The following is an 18559-nucleotide window of genomic DNA, read 5'->3' as shown; positions in this document are numbered from 1 at the left end:
CCCTCAAAATGGGCACTTGCCCCCCTGCTTGTTGCGGGCTGAGCTTGACTGAGAAGCCTGCGAAGGCTGTTAGTTAGAACGCCGCTTGTAGCCTCTGGATTTCTTATGGGGAGGCTCCTGGCGAGGGTGGCTCCCCCTGGCCCTGAGGCTGCTGTGGCTTGAACCGCTTGTGGGCAGGGCTGGGAACATACAGGCCCAATGTTTTAAGGGTCGTGCGAGAGTCCTTTAGGCCATGGAGCTGACTGTCCATCTGTTCCGCAAACAGGGCCTGCCCATCGAAGGGAAGGTCTTGCGTCGACTGCTGAGCCTCCGTGGACAAGCCAGAGAGGAGCAGCCAGGATGCCCGGCGCATGATCACCCAGAACTCCTTCCTAGATACCTCAGAGAGGGAGCCTTCGAACTTGGCCATGGCTTGCCACATGTTAAAATCATAGCATCCCAGGAGGGCTTGATGGTTGGCCACCCTCAACTGGAGACTAGAGGAGGAATAAACCTTACGCCCAAACACGTCTATTCTCTTGGAGTCTTTATTCTTAAGGGTAGCCCCAGGTTGACCCTGTCGCTCCATGTGGTTAACCGCCTCTAGCACTAGGGAGTTGGGAGCAGGGTGGGTGTACAGGTACTAGTGGCCTTTGGATGGCACAAAGTACTTGTGCTCAGCCCTCTTGGAGATGGGGGTCAGGGAGGAGGGAGTTTGCCACAGGACATTGGTGATCTTTGAGACCTCTTCATGAAGGGGGCAGAGCCACCCTAGCCGGTGCTGTGGAGCAGAGGACATAGAAGAGAGAGTCTGAGGACTCCTCTGATTCCTCTGCCTGAAGACCTATGTTGGCAGTGGCCCTCTTCAGAAGTTCCTGGTGCGCTTTAGCGTCATCCGGAGGAACCGGGGGAGGGGGCGCCATTATAGCCACGTCTGGTGACGAGGAGGAGGATGCCGGTGCTGTAGGGTCCTCCACAACCATTGGTGACCCAGTGGCTTTCTCCCCTACTCCCTCTTGGACCTGCGGGGTCCTTGCGCCCAAGGCTTTGCGCACCGAAGCAGGAGAGAGAGGCAGCTGGTCTTTCTGAGGCTCCGGACACCAAGCGGGTGGCCAGGGTGAACCCCCATGGGTTCCATGGGTACCTTGGCGCTGGCCACTGTGCCTGAGGCCATGGGGCCAGTTTCGGTGCCGACAATGTAGCCGGTACCGTTGGTACCGGAGCTTGTCCCGTCATCAGGGAATCTTGCTCCAAACCAGGGCTGGATCCTGAGCAGTCACTCCCAGGCAACCAGGACAGAGCAGAACGGGGGCTATGCCCCGACCGATGCCAGAAACTCCGCCTGGAGTCCAATCTGGAACGGGGTCTTGGGGACCGGTGGCGCTCGACGGATCTGCGATGGCCTGGAACTGGCGATCTACGTCTCGCGCTTGACGAATGGTACCGGGATGAGGAGTGGGACCAGGGGTCGGAACAGGCCCAGTAACAAGAAGTGCCCACACGCGGTGATGCCCTCCTAGGGGATCGGTGACAGTCAGAGGAATGGTAGCATCGATCCCTCAACGGGTCTCTGGAGCAGTACTATGGTCTTGGAGATACCAGGTGCCAGGATTGGTACTCCTGCCGGGGGGCACTTGCCTCCAGAGGTCTGCGCCCGGTCGCAGGCGAGCTGCGCCTCGAGCCTCTCTGCCCATGCCCAAGGTCCGGGGACCAAATGGGGCTGCGCTGCATCTGCCTTTCACCATCAGAGGCGTGGCAGCTATGGGAGGGTAAGCGCTGTCAGGATGTCCCCTGCAACAGGGAACGGTGCCGCTTGGGGGCGGACTGTGGCAGTCTGAATGAGGGTTTACCCCATGACTGGGGAACCGCAGGAGCAGGTGTGGGCGGCACCGGGAGGGACATGATCAGAGGATGAGGGGAAAGCAGTGGACATGTTATTCTTTGGCAAGGCTTTTGATACGGTCTCCCACAGTATTCTTGCCAGCAAGTTAAAGAAGTATGGGCTGGATGAATGGACTATAAGGTGGATAGAAAGCTGGTGAGATCATTGGGCTCAATGGGTAGTGATCAATGGCTCCATGTCTAGTTGGCAACTAGTACCAAGCGGAGTGCCCCAAGGGTCGGTCCTGGGGTCGGTTTTGTTCAATATCTTCATTAATGATCTGGAGGATGGCGTGGACTGCACCCTCAGCAAGTTTGCAGATGACACTAAACTGGGAGGAGTGGTAGATACACTGGAGGATAGGGATAGGATACAGATGGACCTAGACAAATTAGAAGATTGGGCCAAAAGAAATCTGATGAGGTTCAACAAAGACAAGTGCAGAGTCCTGTACTTAGGACGGAAGAATCCCATGCACTGCTACAGACTAGGGACCGAGTGGCTAGGCAGCAGTTCTGCAGAAAAGGACCTAGGGGTTACAGTGGACGAGAAGCTGGATGAGAGTCAACAGTGTGCCCTTGTTGCCAAGAAGGCTAATGGCATTTTGGGCTGTATAAGTAGGAACACTGCCAGCAGATCGAGGGACGTGATCATTCCCCTCTATTCGACATTGGTGAGGACTCATCTGGAGTGCTGTGTCCAGTTTTGGGCCCCACACTACAAGAAGGATATGGAAAAATTGGAAAGAGTCCAGTGGAGGGCAACAAAAATGATTAGGGGGCTGGAGCACATGAGTTATCAGGAGAGGCTGAGGGAACTGGGATTATTTAGTCTCCAGAAGAGAAGAATGAGGGGGGATTTGATAGCTGCTTTCAACTACCTGAAAGGGGGTTCCAAAGAGAATGGATCTAGACTGTTCTCAGTGGTACCAGATGACAGAACAAGGAATAATGGTCTCGTTGCAGTGGGGGAGGTTTAGGTTGGATATTAGGAAAAACTTTTTCACTAGAAGAGTGGTGAAGCACTGAAATGGGTTACCTAGGGAGGTGGTGGAATCTCCTTCATTAGAGGTTTAAGGTCAGGCTTGATGATTTAGTTGGGGATTGGTCCTGCTTTGAGCAGGAGGTTGGACTAGATGACCTCCTGAGGTCCCTTCCAACCCTGATATTCTATGATTCCTGCGCCGCCTGCACGGCCTCCAGCATGGACGATACCCGGAGCTGGCAAAGGCATCTGCCACTATCCAGGGTGGCTGCCGGGGAGCAGGCTGGGCTACCCCACTCAACCAGAGCTTGGGCCTGAAATCCCAATGGGAGTGAAGAGTTGCCTGGCACGGGACCTTGCTTGCACTCAGTCTTATCCTTTCCCTTGCAGGAGGTTGGAGACCGGCCTTGCACTGTCTTTTTGGGCTTCTTGGTTGGAGCCACAGATGGGGACTGGTGCCGGCCAGTGGACGGTCCCGGTGGGGCACTGTATACCGAGGTCACAGTGCTCGGCGCTGAGTCGGAGTGTTGCTCCAGTGCCGGGGTGAGGGCCGACTCCATAAGGAGTGCTCTTAAGTGAATATCACGTTCCTTCTTAGTCCTTGGCTTGAAGGACTTGCAAATTTTGCACTTTTCATTAATGTGCCCTTCGCCCAAGCAACACAGACAGCTGCTGTGTGGATCACTAATGGGCATGGGCCTCTTGCAATGATCACAGGGCTTAAAGTCTGGGAACCGGAGCATGCCCCATCCCGAGGCCAAGTCCCGTTTCGGGACCTACAAAGTCTCTAACTATAGCTAAGGGATTTACTAACACTAACAGAAAACTATATGCACTATAATACAAGAATTAACGAGTTCGTACAAACGAGAAAGCAACAGCAGTAGCTGAAGCAGCAACAGTTCCAGCACCGTCACTGGTGGCAAGAAGGAACTGGGGGGCTGGGGAGCCTGCGGCACCCTATATACCACGGCATGTGCGCGCCATTCCTGGGGGCACCGGAACCGGTCCCTACGGATACTGCTGAGGGAACAATATTCCGGCACTTGTGCATGTGGTGAGCACACACACCTAAGTTGAATGGACATGAGCAAGCACTCAAAGAAGAACTGCATCATCTGCAAATTGGATCCCTGATACTTATCTTTAGGAATCTCCTTTCTGAGAGAAAAGCCCTGGCTTGAGTGGAGTGTAGGACCATACCCACAAAGGTGATCCTTTGCATGGGTTATGAAGGAGGACTTCTACCCGTTGATCAGCAACTAAAGGGATTGCACGAGGTCACACGTGTACTGAACTGCAGAGGAGAGACCCTGTTGAGAGCTGGCCCTTAGGAGTCAATTGTCAAGGTAAGGATAAACGAATATGCTCTTGCATCTGAGATGTGCTACGACTACTGGGAGGTATTTTGTGAAGACCCTTGGTGCTGTGAGCAGACCAAATGGGAGGTCATAAAATTGGAAAGGTCACCTGTCAACCAATGAGAAGTCAATGGGCTTACTCACAAAATAAGGCACTATTACTGTGTGAGTAAAGGTATCAGAATCTGTCCCCTAGACAGAAAGGAAGGAAGAAAGGAGTCCACTGAGAAAGCTATGCAAATAAAGTAGATAAAACTTTCACCACAAGTATTTGAGTGCACTGGAGGTGTAGGGTCATAAATCACCTCCAGAATTTTGTATAAAGCACTGAACTATGTCACAGGGCCGATCATACGCAAATAACTGCTACTCTGTATTTATACAAGACACTTCAAATAAAGGATTAAATATACTGTCTGTCAAACTAAGGCAAAATACTTGCAATACCCACTTTTTTGGTCATACACTTCACCAAAAATCCAACCGTTTTTTGTTGGTTATGATGATTAGAAAATGGCTATAACATTATAGCCATTGTGAAACCCTACGGAGTGTTGCTGAAATCAAGAAGTTTGGCATGCATTCCCTCCATACAGTTTAGTGTTTTTCTTTTAGACATGATATCTTACCAAATAAAACCATCTGTGTTCCCTCTGGGAAAGGTTCCACTGTTCTGTTTCCGTTGACATGGTGTTTAGCTAGAAGACAAGAAGAAAAGAAAAGTGTAGTAAAATATCAATTGCTATGGAAACACAAATACTCTTTTCAAAATGGCTCTAGGAAAGCCTGAAATTTGACTGGCGAATAGCTATGGCACAGGTATACGTTAAGTTTTGCTTACTCATCTGTATGTCCAAAATGTATCAATTCACCTCTCCATACTGGCTGTTATCCCATAAGAACACTTGTATAACTCTAGCGATGGCTGAATTTAGGTAAGAAGGGCCTGTTTTTCCAGAGGTTCTAAACCCCCATGGACAAACTGGAGTTCCACTTTGGTTGTATATTTAGGACAACTTATCTATTTCTAAAGTGACACAGAGTGAGCATTATATAAACATGAATAATCATCATCACAGTCACAAGTGAAGCATTCTTAAAAGTGGAATTCTGACCTGTACAGAGGAATCCTGTATTGTTACTGCTGGATTAAAAGCCTTTTGACATGACCGCAAGTGAATTTTGACTTTTTCCCACACTGCCAATCAGTAAGCTAAATTAAAAATTCATGCATCATATTCTAATATCACATTAATTCAATAAAAATCACTTCAACAATAGGCAATGGTGTATAGTTCATTCGGTTTCTGTGTTACAGATTACCCATACCTTATACTGTTTTAAGATTATTACATTATTGCTATCATTAGAGGCTATACAATGGATCAGATGTGGCTACTACTTCAGTTTACTAAAGCTTAACCTGGGAGGGAGAAGGCCGGGGGGCAGAAGGGGGAAAACAGCAAGTCTGGTTTTCACTGGCTCCATTGACTGTACAATTCAAAATTGATAGTAGTTCCACCCAAGCACTGACGTGCAACTGTTTTCAGTTCTCAAATGCCTGCCACCCAATTATCTTCCACCTTCAAGCATGTCTCTGAAACTGAAACACTTTTCACACAAAGCGTATTTAGTCTCCACTGTAATCAAATTCCAACCCTTCTTCCACTCGGTTCCTAGAAGAATTGATGCACTAGACTGAATTCAACAAAACTGCATCACTTCTTTTACTGAAGCTGAAAAGTTGCTCCACTTGAGCTTTAATTAAATTAAGTTGTCTTTTTGTATTTTCCCCACTATGTGACTGCCTGTTTTATGTTCAATTTCCAATTGCTCTCTTGACAGCACAACAGCGATTTTGTGGATCTGATATTCTGTGGAAGCGGAGAGACATATGCCATCGGCTACAGTTTTAGGGCTCCACAAGTGTATTAGAACAGAGAGAGAGAGGACATAGGGAGTCCTTCCTCTGCCCCCTGAATCTGCACAGGTGTCAGGCATAACATGAGGTTTGTGACACTGGAGAGTGTAATGTGCATGCGGAGGAGGCAGGAGCTAACATTCTGGCAATGCTAATTCACAGAGGGGAATTTTTATGCAAGACAAGAGCAGAGTCCTCCCTCCACTACCTGTGTGTGCCAAGGTGGCTGTGCTGGGCTGAAAATAGATACAGTTCCAAAACACATTCTGTATTATATCTAGTGCCTACCCCCAATACACTGCCTCCAGCATAAGGGAAAATCTACTAATTTGGACCCATATAGTTACTGTGGGATGAAACATACTCCATGCTAAAGCTGAATGAAATATCTGAGCTTTAAGCAAAATGCAACATGCAAGATCTGATCCCAGAATATTCCTCGGGCCCTTCATTGATATCAGCACTTACAGTTGTCTGACTATATACTTCTGAGAGAGTTAGTCCTGATAGCAACAGAAAGGGATCAAAGAGCACGAACCCAAGATAATGTGGCTGCTGTAGGTCTCTGTTCTGTAATCACTTTCCAGAGTGAGGTCCCACAGGACCTCGTCATATTGATTATTATGCTTTATATATAGTGTAAAACCTTTCTGTGAGCAAACCAGGTTGAACTGGGGTATTGTATTGTTTTAGGAATGCTCTAAAATGAATGTTTTCCATTAGCAGTCAGGTGTATTGCAGAAGTAATCCCAGCCTGGGTCAAACATTTACAGACAGATACTGAGGGACGAAGGTCAGGATGATCTGCAACTGGAGCGAGGGAAATTATAAAGTGAATTGTAGGAAGATTGAAAGCCCTGGACTATGGGGGCAGAGAGATTGTTACATATTGGAAGGGGGTGGAGGGGTTAGCTCCAAGTTAGGGTAATCTAGCTAGTGGCTTACAATAAATAAGACAAGAACTATTATTGCAAAGGGGGAGGTGTAGGGTGACCAGATGTCCAGATTTTGTAGGGACAGTCCCGATATTTGGGACTTCATCTTATATAGGCGCCTATTATCCCCCACCCCCTGTCCCAATTTTTCACACTTGCTGTCTGGTCACTCTAGGGAGGGGTGTGAGAAAAACTGGATTTATCATGGGGAAATAGCTTCAACCTTAACAATGGAGCACCTGTGTGTCTCTCCATAATGACTGTGCACCAGTACAGGTTAAATCCCCAGGTGTGCCAGAATAGCACTCAGTGCCTCTGTGGAAATGTCACATAGATCCAGTTGCAGGATCGGGACCCTAGACTGTACGCTTTTGGGGGCAGGAAGCTGGCATGCTTTGTCTGTAAAGCTCCCTGCACACCTATAGTACGGTATAAATAAGACATACATTGTAATAATCAATAAGTTGCAAGATGTTGATTATAAAGTTTTTTTTTAAAAATACTTTCTTTCAAAGACGCCTGGGTGAACTCAATTCACTTCAATTATTTTTAAGCTAATTTACTGTGCTATTATATACGCGCTCAGAGAAAAATTAGTGCTCCATTAAATTTAAAAAAAAAATCCATTAAGTTAGATTCCTGATAAAGGCATTGCCACAAAATTAACAGCATTTACTGGACCTATTAATTTAACAGAATATGTTCTCTATTGATTCAAGATTAAAGTCTGTATTTTTTTCTTAAAACATGAAAGATTAAAAACTGTTTACTGTGGGACATCCGTTCACTTGCAGCCAAGAATTCTTTCGGTACTACTTCTGGCCGCATGAGAGTTACACCAAGAGCAAAATTCACAGTGCAGAGGGCATGATGCATCACTTAAGAATGCAAAATTTAATGGAATGGATCTCGAGGCTAAGATTTTCAAAAGTGATGAATGCTGTTGGGGATCTCTCTTTGAGGGCCCCACTGGAGATGCCTTAGACATACCTGATTTTCAGAAAGTGCTGAGCACCCACTGTTTGGTGCCTCAGTAGTGCCAACCCCAAACAATCAGGACTCTGGTTTAAAACCATGAAAGCATTTTGAGTTCTTTTTATATGCCTTCTAGTGTTTGAGCCGTTAGGATACACTCAGGCCACGTTTTCAAGCTTATCTCAGCAACCATGTGGGCTAGAAACTTACTACTACTTTAAATGAAAACTGAGATTCTCACTGACCCAAATGAATCCAGTAGCTGGAGCTTTTTTTAAAAAAAAACAGCTATTAAGATTCACAAAGTGTTGACGCTGCTTACATAAAACAGAGGCAAAGAGGAATGTGTGCATAGGTTTTGTGCTGGTCCTGAGCAAATGGGTGAATTTCACCCTATGCTAATAACACAGGAGCGAGGGTGGCTGCTTGATTTAATAAAGCTTCCTGACCTGCAGCTGGTATATTCTTTTATTTGAGTTTATTTAAGTTCCAAATTTAAGATGAGGGTCTGATTTTGTATATTTCGGGGGGGGGGGAGAAGAAAAGGAAAATGATACAACAGGAAAGATGCAACAGATTCATTGCTTCTGTGATGGCTGACAAAGTTTAGGAGAAGAGAGAATTAGCAGCAGCCTGAAAACTGCTGTAGCAACAAAAGTAACCTGTGAACTGCTTTGTGAGAAAGTGAGGCATCCACAAAAAAGTTCCTCGTGGCATGATTGGTAACCCACTGCGAGACACACAGGCTATCAGGCCTGATCATCCCCTACTGCTATTTCATATAACACTTCTTACTGCTGTGCACCATCAATATACAGTACATAATTGAAGACCGGTGGTTTTCTTCTGAGTCTTGTAAAAAAGAAGGTCTTCAATCTTAATTTCCAATGAAAGACTACAACCTTTAGGGAAAATGCTAGTTTGTCAGTGTAATGAGTGTAAAGTTATCATTTAGTGTCTAATGACTAACGTGTCTGAAAATGTCAGCAAAGAGAAGGAGCCCCAAGTCAGAGGAGAAAACTAAGCAGCAAAAACAGAAAAAGGACACCAGTGCCTTTGGGTAAAATTTCAGCTACAATCACACATCAAAACTCAGTGCCAAAGAAATGAAAATAGTTTGACTTGTCATTACTTTCTAATCAGATAATTCCTTCCTAAACTATTCAATCATCTATATTTCAGTAGCAAACAAGCTTCATGCTTCTTTATCTTTTCTGTTACTTGTACTCTACTCATGGAAGCACACTGAACACAGACTGCATGATGGGTTGAATTAAATGGTGGTAACAAATACATTGTTCAAGTTTCCACGTATCCATTTGTCACATTTTCCTGAAACCAACACTCTGTGAATACATGTTCTTCAGTTCAGTTTATTTACAGACTGTAGGAGAAGAATAGCTGCAAATATTACAGGAGGCTTCAGACACTTTAGAGCTCTGCTTCCTTAAGCTCTCTCTTAGGCTTAGAAACCATGAACAAAATTTTCAAAAACGGGTGCCTACACTTAGACCAGGGCCGGCTCCAGGCACCAGCCGAGCAAGCTGGTGCTTGGGGCGGCAGATTGAACGAGGCGGCATTCCGCCCAATCCTAGAGCGGCACGGCAGGTTTGGTTTTTTTTTTGTTCCGCTCCGGCCGCCCTGTAGGGGGCGGGGGCGCGGAGGATGGGAGCATCCTGCAGCAAGCCTGGCAGGGCAGTCCTCGTCCTTCCCTCCCCGCTGACCGGAGCGGAGCCCTCCCGGCAGGCGGCAGGGCGGGAGGGGCCGCGTGGCAGCGCCCCGCTGTAGCCCTGGCCGCCCCCCTTCTCTCTCTCCCCCCGCTCCCTTCCCCTCCCACCCACTAGCCGGTCCCCCTGCACCCGCACTCCAGCCGCGCCACAGGGTTTTGTTTTTTTTTTGCCGTTCTGGCCGCCCTGGTTTTTTTTTTGTTTGGTTGTTTTTTTTGCTTGGGGTGGCCAAAAAGCCAGAGCCGGCCCTGACTTAGACACCTGAGTAAATGACCTGATTTCCAAAGTTCTGATCACCCAGCAGCTTCTATTCACTTCAATGAGAGCTGCAGTTGCTCAGCACTTCTGAAAACCAGGCCACTTATTTATGTGCCTACATGTGGACTTGGAAGCTTAACTCTAGGCACCCATTTCTAAAAATCTAGGGCCACGTCTGTGAGGCAAGTCAGAGAATTTAGGGAGTCACTCTCCAATTCAGGAAACCACTTTTAAGTTTATGCTTAAATCCATCCCTATTTAGCAGAGCACTTATGCTAAGTGATTGGGCAACAAAATGGCAAATGAAATGTAATGTGGATAAATGTAAAGTAATGCACATTGGAAAAAATAACCTCAACTATACATACAATATGAAAGGGGCTAATTTAGCTACAACTAATCAGGAAAGAGATCTTGGAGTCATCATGGATAGTTCTCTGAAGATGTTCATGCAGTCTGCAGCAGCAGTCAAAAAAGCAAACAAGATGTTAGGAATCATTCAAAAAAGGATAGAGAATAAGACGGATAATATCTTATTGCCCTTATATAAATCCATGATACGCCCACATCTTGAATACTGCGTACAGATGTGGTCTCCTCATCTCAAAAAGACATGCTGGCATTAGAAAAGGTTCAGAGAAGGGCAACTAAAATTATTAGAGGTTTGGAACGGGTCCCATATGAGGAGAGATTAAAGAGGCTAAGACTTTTCAGCTTGGAAAAGAGGAGACTAAGGGGGGATATGATAGAGGTATATAAAATCACGAGTGGTGTGGAGAAAGTGAATAAGGAAAAGTGATTTACTTGTTCCCATAATATAAGAACTAGCGGCCACCAAATGAAACTAATGGGCAGCAGGTTTAAAACAAATAAAAGGAAGTTCTTCTTCACACAGTGCACAGTCAACCTGTGGAACTGCTTGCCTGAGGAGGTTGTGAAGGCTAGGACTATAACAGGGTTTAAAAGAGAACTAGATCAATTCATGGAGGTTAAGTCCATTAATGGCTATTAGCCACTAAGGAATGGTGTCCCTAGCCTCTGTTTGTCAGAGGGTGGAGATGGATGGCAGGAGAGAGATCACTTGATCATTACCTGTTAGGTTCACTCCCTCTGGGGCATCTGGTATTGGTCACTGTCGGTAGACAGGATACTGGGCTGGAAATGGACCCTTTGGTCTGACCCAGTACGGCCATTCTTATGTTCATGTTCTTAATTACTGTACTGCAATGGGACTTAGTACTGGCATAATTGCTCTCCTGAATAGGGATGCTTTCCTGAATCCAGGACCAGAGTAAGAAAAGTGGATAGCTGGAAGCAGTAGTGCAGGATCAGTGAGACAGTTGGAACCCAATGACCTGGGAACTCTCTTACATTTGGACTTGCATACGGCGAATCATTTGGAGACAGATAAAGTCATGAGGATGTGCATGAGGTTGTCAATAATGGATCTTAAGTGGAGCTGTAGTCTGATGCATGGAGTTTAACTCCATGATTTTCCTTCTGTTTGATTTATTTTGTTTTTTCTTTCCTGTTTTAACATGTGTCAATCCTAATCCACTTCATTCTTTACAAAGCTTTAAGGGCCAATCCATTTTATCCTCCACACTCACACACCCTCTATCCCTCCAAGTCCCTGTTGGAGGTCATCAGCTTCCTAGCCAAAAAGGCCTACAAAAAAACCTCTTTGAAGCTCAACAGCTGCACTACACTTGTTGGCCATAGGGTTTCCTGTTGGGTGATGTGGGGCACTTATTTCCCCCAGGCTCTGCGGATGTTGCCACTGCAAGGGTCCTTACTCCCACTGTCCTGAAGGGTGAGCAATCAGAACGCACCGGAAAGTCCACCTGGAGTATAAGGCCATCAGGTCAACCCTGCAATATTATCTTCCCTTTTTTTTTTTTTACTCTGTCAGGGTTTTTAAGCATTTTAACTGTGGTTGCCAATAAAGTGTCAACTTTTACCAAGACCTATCACCCACATTATCTCAGATACCACAGATATTCCGTCCCATAAGTATAAGGAAATTCTGTAATATTTTAGCTACCGTCTTATGGTAACTTGGTAAATGCTGACTTTTTAAATGGCAACTGCTAGACATTAAACAATACAAATCCTTTAGTAATTATGACACTCATATCCAGTGGCAGATTAGCCACTGGGCAAACAGGGCCTGTGCCCAAGGGCCCCAGTCAACTGGGGGGCCCCAGAAAAATGGACGACCCTGCACCCCAACCCACTTCTCCTGCCCAGCGCTCCTGCCAGGGAGGAGAGCATGGGGGAGCAGGAAGATGCAGGAGGAAGGGGTGGGGAGGGGTCCCCACTTGCTCTGACCCAGGGCTTTGAGCAGGGGATTGGACTAGATGATCTCCTTAGGTCTCTTCCAACCCTAATCTTCTATGATTCTATCATATCATACTACACCCGATGGGAGATAGCAATAAAATGTATGGTCAGAAAAAGTTGCCAATGCCAAAGCAAGTGTATTTCTAGTTATGTGTAGTAGGGGAAAGAAAGATTTAAAGGGTTGCTTAGCCAGTTGACTTTTTTGAGAGAGAGAGAGAGAGAGAGAGAGCGCACGCACGAGAAGGGAGAAAATATTTCACACACACAAGACTCCTTGGAAAGAGGAAGTTATCTGTAAAGGTTAAATTGTCTGTGCAGAGCCTGGGATTGAATGTGCACTGCTGTCTCCTGTGAGATTGTGTTTTGCCTATATAAGCAAGATAAACACCTTTTCACTAGATGAGGGAACAGATTTGTGAAACAAAAGATAAGGAGAGATACAAAAACCTATTGTGATGTTCATGACTTATGATCTGGTGACAACAGGACTGATATTTGACTGGACTTTGCTTTCTTGATTTATTTTCTTTAATTGGGAGACGGTTCAGTGGACTTTACTTTGTAAGCCTCATGGGCTTGGCTGATTTTGCCTACAAAAGTATAACAAAAAGAAGAAGTCATTTGAGTTAGCCTGACAGTTAATTATTATAGGCCCATGTCTATAATAGGGCTTCTAAGAAACAGTAGGAATGTTCTTAGATACCGATCACCCTACTCTACCATTATCCTGAAGATATTTCCTTAAAAGACCTTGCATTCCCTGCTTTGATATCTGGTTGCATGCCATAAGAAGGTTATGTATGTATTGAATACATGACATAATCTGACATACGGATTATATAAAATGTACAACATGGACATGCTTTTAAGAGAGCCTGAGCTACAGGCACTATTATTCTTCATGGCCAAAAGTGATCTCTGCACTCCACAGAAGACCAAGACATGATCCCTGCCCCCAAAGAATTTATAAGTGTTAAAACTGAGTGTGAAAAACAGAAGAGAAAGAATGGGTGAGGAACAGAATGTTTACAACGAGATAGTCCTAGCATTGCCATTAATTCTGGTACCCGGCATGTTCTTGTAATTTACTGGGTTGACAGGGTTTGTTAAAGAAAATTAATACTTAAAAACAAAAAAATGCTTTTAAAGTGCAGGTCTTTTACAAAATGGTTTGCATGAAAGTTTCACTCTGATTGACAAAGAGGGTTCCAAAGGCAAGTAATTATCTCCCGATGAGAGCACTACTCAGCCTCTGACTATGTCACATTGCGGCAGCACACCCTCTCTGTGTCCTGGTGCTACAGTTTCTCCACATCGGTTTCCCTCTTAATCCCAACACTATTACTGCAATAGGCCTGCCTTCCCTCACAGAGACCCTGCCAAGTAGAAGTCTTTAATCTACAGAACATAAACAAATTGGTTTTATGCCCCTTCCTGGCTCCCCTTCTGCCCCACTCAGTCATAGAGTGCTGACTCTCTGGACTTTCTCCCCAAGGGCCAGCTCCTACCCAAGCCGCTGACTCTCAAGGCTTCTTCCCTAGAGTCATCCCTCCAGGCTGGATCCTTATTCACAGTCCACTTCTAGGCCATCTGCCTGCAAGCTAGTCTTTTCATGAACCTGCCACAGAAGCCTCTATCTCCCCTACCATCCATTCTCTTCAGGCCAATCATAGCAGACAGCGTCCCTCTCACAGTTCTCTTCCCCAGCTGAGCTCTTCTAACCCTTTATGGAAACTCACCCAATTCCTCCCTGGCTGGGTCTGACAATTGGCTGGGGATCAGGTGGCTCGATTCAATCAGGCTCAGCTGTGGGGGCAGCAGTAGCTGATCCACCACAGGCAAGGCTGAACCTGACTGCCCTCAAAAGGCAAGCCAGTCTGTGAAGCAGCCAAGGATTTTATTAGCTCATCTCTAGGACTAGAGACATTTAAGAGACATATTAAAACAATCTAAACTTAAAACAAACACAATGTGACAAAAGGATTTAAGTAAACACACTACAAAGTCTGTCAGGTGTTTTTAAATGTCTTTAAGCTGTGATTATGGTCTGTGATGGGCAGTGCTCATTGGCAGGATCACCTTGTGATTAAGATGGTAGGTGTCTACTCACCCCACCTCCAATGTCTGTCACTGGCCACTAACATGTTCTACATGTCCTGTGGCCATCTGCCTTTTGGTGGGTGTTGACTTACCACTCCACTCAGGTCACCAACTAGCCTCATCCCCCTTGGGGTAAGGAAAATATTCGGTCCCACACCCTCAACTGCGGAGATGACCTTCAGTCCACGTATTGACCCTTGCTGGTGTCCAGACCCAGTCAGGGAGTTTTCACAGTCTTTACCCTCCCCTTGCTTCCCCAAGAGAAAGTATGGAAATGAGGGATTTGTGCTCTTCATAACAACGGTGGCTTGTAAGAGAACCTGGGATCGCCCAATCCATTGGGCTCCAGCCCAATTCCCTGTAAGAGACGATAATGCCTGGCACCCAGGAGTGTCTTAACGCTGCCTCTCTGAGCCACTTCCTGCCATCTACCTCCCCACCAAAGTCTTACAGTTTGACACAAAGTGATAAAGAGGAGAATAATTGAGTCTTCAGTCTCTCTAGGTGCATCAGGCAGGCTCTTCCTCCAAGGGAAAGGCTTCTGCAGCACTGTTTTTCAGGAGTTTCTAGGGTAGGGCCCTGGTCTGTCAGCCCCTTTTCTGAGCTGTCTGGCTTCTTTTAGGCTCCACCTCCAACTGGAACATGTTCTGCAGGTGGGGTCATCTGAACCCAGAGTTGCTCCTTAACTCCTTCAGTTCCAGTGTGGAGTTTATATACCCCATCACATGGACACATAACGTACTGCAAGCAATGGCACTTACTGTGTAAAGATGGCATTGTCTTACTCAGCAGATCTGCTCACTGTGTGTACTTGGAGTCAGAGTGGATAATTTTAACGACAAAAATACATTTTATTTCAGTTTACACCCTTAATCCCTGCAAAGCCAGCACAGCTGCTGGATCCTGTTTCAGCTCTGCAGCACCAGAATTATTAATTAAGGACCAGAGCATCATGTCTGCATGCAGGGGACAGGGCGGGAAAAGAGTGTCACCTCAGCTGTATTTTCCCCCTTCCCCAGACCTTGTGAGAAGCAGCTCTGTGGGTCTATGGGTGAGGAGAAGGAAAGCCAGGAGGCAGCATGGTTGAAGGGATAGGTATTGAGTTAGTGCTGCCTGAGACAGCCACTCATCATTGCCCTCTGTTGTTGAACCACTCCTGCCTCACCCATGTTGGGAGTTCCAAAAAGACCATCCGATGAGAGTTGCTGAAAGCATGACCCTGGCCAAGGCATGCTATCATGGGGCCAGACAGAACCACAAGAAGCAGAGAGACATCTGATGGTACAGAGCCTCTGTGCAGATGATTCTAGCCTCTATGGATCTGCAAGAGCTGCACAAGTATAATTTATGGCAGAATTTGGCCCATAGAATCTTTATTGCTGGTGATAAAGCAGAAGTCACAAAGAGCTTAGCTTGACTTTCACACCCAGACTGGATTTATAGGGCTGGCAGTTAGAAAAAAAACATTATTTACTTGTAAAGAGAGCAAATCTGATGTAGAGTCAGAGAAATAAACACAGAATCACATGATGCCATGTTTAGAATCACTTCTTCTATCAAAAATACGTGTTCTGCTTGGTTTCCCACCATGGCTGCTTTTGTCTCCAGATTCCACTAGTCATGTTTGACAGCGGGATGGAAGAGATGACCTAATGGATCTCTTTCATCTCTCATTCCTGAAGTTCTATCATTCTCCTTCCTGTGGTACACCATATTTGTTGACTCACTACCAAATAATAATTCAGTTAGTTTCCTACAACTTTTTTCTAGTATGATGTTATTTTACTCACAGTAGGAGTCTTAATTGCTTTCAAACTACCATGATAAAGTATCATGAAAAACATTTAGATTAAAAATTTTGTTTAAAAATAACTTTTCTCTTATTAACACTGGTCACAATAAAGGACAGGATGGTAGTTGAAAATAGTTTTTGAAATTTGTTTTGGAGTTGATGTATCACAATGTGACACACCACATTCCGTTTCATCCATTACATCAAATAACATTACTGTATACAACCTGATTGATGCTACAAAATGTGAAGCATCTCAGCACAATATGTCAGTTCATAATCCAAAAACATGTGGACTCCTCAAAAAGCCAAGTTTGTTTTTAAAACAAAAGCACTAGATAATTACACAAGAATTGGGTTGTGTATTTGCTACTGGGAACATTACAGATAGAATAAAGAGAATGTGAATACTGTATTTTAAAATTAAAAATCATTACATTTTTAGAAGGGGCAGTGCACAAGTACAGCCTTATAATCAATAATATCATCTGATTGTTTCTCAATACACCTCTATCCCGATATAACGCGACCCGATATAACATGAATTCGGATATAATGCAGTAAAGCAGTGCTCCGGGGGGGGGGAGGGGAGGCTGCGCGCTCCGGCGGATCAAAGCAAGTTCGATATAACGCGGTTTCACCTATAATGCGGTAAGATTTTTTGGCTCCCGAGGACAGCGTTATATCGGGGTAGAGGAGTATTTATTTGGTTCCTTCCCATCTCAATTCTCATTTTCTCACTGTAAGTTTTTTCTTTACCATTATATCTTTGAGCAGTCACATTGGCTTCTTCCGGTTCCTTGCAGTTTTCTTTTTTGGTGGGAATTATATTCAATTTTACCTTACTTATATTGTTTTGTAGATGCTTCAGTCTTCTACCATGCTTGTAGATTTTACTACTACTTCTTATTCCATCCTGCTCACTAGGTTACTTAATTTCTCAAAAGTATGCTCTCTTGCTGAGCATCCTCAACTCATCTTTTCCTCCATCCCACTACTTAAGTAAAGACTGTCTTCCATTTTGCATAGAACCCTCCCCCTTAAGTGATTTAGAAGTCCAGTACCCTCTCATCATTCAAATCCCTCCAAGACCCATTTCCTCTGAGAGCGCTTCAAGAAATTTGACAACTAAAAGAAAGCTCCAGGGGGAGTCAGGTGTTTATTTGTTTTTTAAAATGTTAGTATATATAATGAATATAAAAATGCACATTTTGTCTGCATTCATACAATCCACTTTTTGTGTGTTGCCTGTCTTCTTAGGCCCATTCCTGTAAAAAGTTACTCGTGCTTAACTTTAAGCACATGAGCAGTTCTGCTGAAGTCAAGTTATAAACCATGAACAAGTGTCTGCAGGATCAGAGCCCCAGATTGAAAACTTTTGAGAGCAAGGATTGCATCTCCCTATGGATCTGTACAGACCCCTACCACAATGAGGCCATTATCTTGAATGATGACTCTGCCCCTCCCATAACAAATACATAATAATAATAAAAGATAAGGTAAAAATGATACCATAGGACAAAGTTAGCCTACCTACAGCAGTTGCTAGGTTATCCTGCCTAATGCCAGATTTAGTCGCTGTGCTTCAGTCACAGAGTTCCAGCTGACATGCTGCTTACATGAGGTGAGGCTTCAGAAGGATACAGTGATGCCAAGTCATGTGATATGATTATGAGTCTTGGTGTTTTTCTTAAAGACCTAGTTCCTAGGGTGCTGGAACAATTTGTACAGTGGAGGTGCTGGGAGGCATTGAACCAAACTGTAAATCCTGTATATAATGGAAACCACTTCAAGCCAGGTGGTGTGGCAGCACCCTCAGTTCTAGCACCTTATGTCCAGCTCTTGAAGTCGTGCCCACATGCTCAGGGTCTAACTGATCGCCATATTTGGGGTCGGGAAGGAATTTTCCCCGGGTCAGATTGGCCAAGACCTGAGAGGGTTTTCACCTTTCTCTGCACCATGGGGCATGGGTCCCTTGCAGGTTTAAACTAGTGTAAATGGTGAATTCTCTGAAACTTGAAGTCTTTAATCCATGATTTGGGGACTTCAGTAACTCACCCAGAGGTTAGGGGTCTATTACAGGAGTGGGTGGGTGAGGTTCTGTGGCCTGCAATGTGCAGGAGGTCAGACTAGAAATATGATTACAATGGTCCCTTCTGACCTTAAAGTCTCTCGCAGGCCTCCGTGCCTGGAAAGTTTTTCTTACTTTCTGAGCTTCCTACCTGGCTCTCTCCATCCCTTTCCACAGCTGAGCTTTATCATCACTTAAGCCTGGTCCTCATTCCCCTTACTGCAGCCACCT

The 18559-nt window shown here is 45.3% G+C and overlaps 1 protein-coding gene across 1 annotated transcript in view; it reads right to left on the bottom strand.

Moving 5' to 3' along the window:
- MSRA (methionine sulfoxide reductase A) overlaps window positions 1-18559 on the bottom strand; it is a 300938-nt gene that overhangs the window by 130228 nt on the left and 152151 nt on the right. Inside the window, exon 2 of the mRNA XM_026656347.1 lies at window positions 4836-4904. Coding sequence (XP_026512132.1) covers window positions 4836-4904 — 69 coding nt within the window. The remainder of the gene's footprint in view (window positions 1-4835; window positions 4905-18559) is intronic.

The sequence above is a fragment of the Terrapene carolina genome, unplaced genomic scaffold, assembly GCF_002925995.2.
Source record: "Terrapene carolina triunguis isolate 2854851 unplaced genomic scaffold, T_m_triunguis-2.0 Scaffold228, whole genome shotgun sequence".
In the NCBI taxonomy this organism is placed as follows: Eukaryota; Metazoa; Chordata; order Testudines; family Emydidae; genus Terrapene; species Terrapene triunguis.
This window is presented reverse-complemented; position numbering and strand designations above follow the sequence as displayed.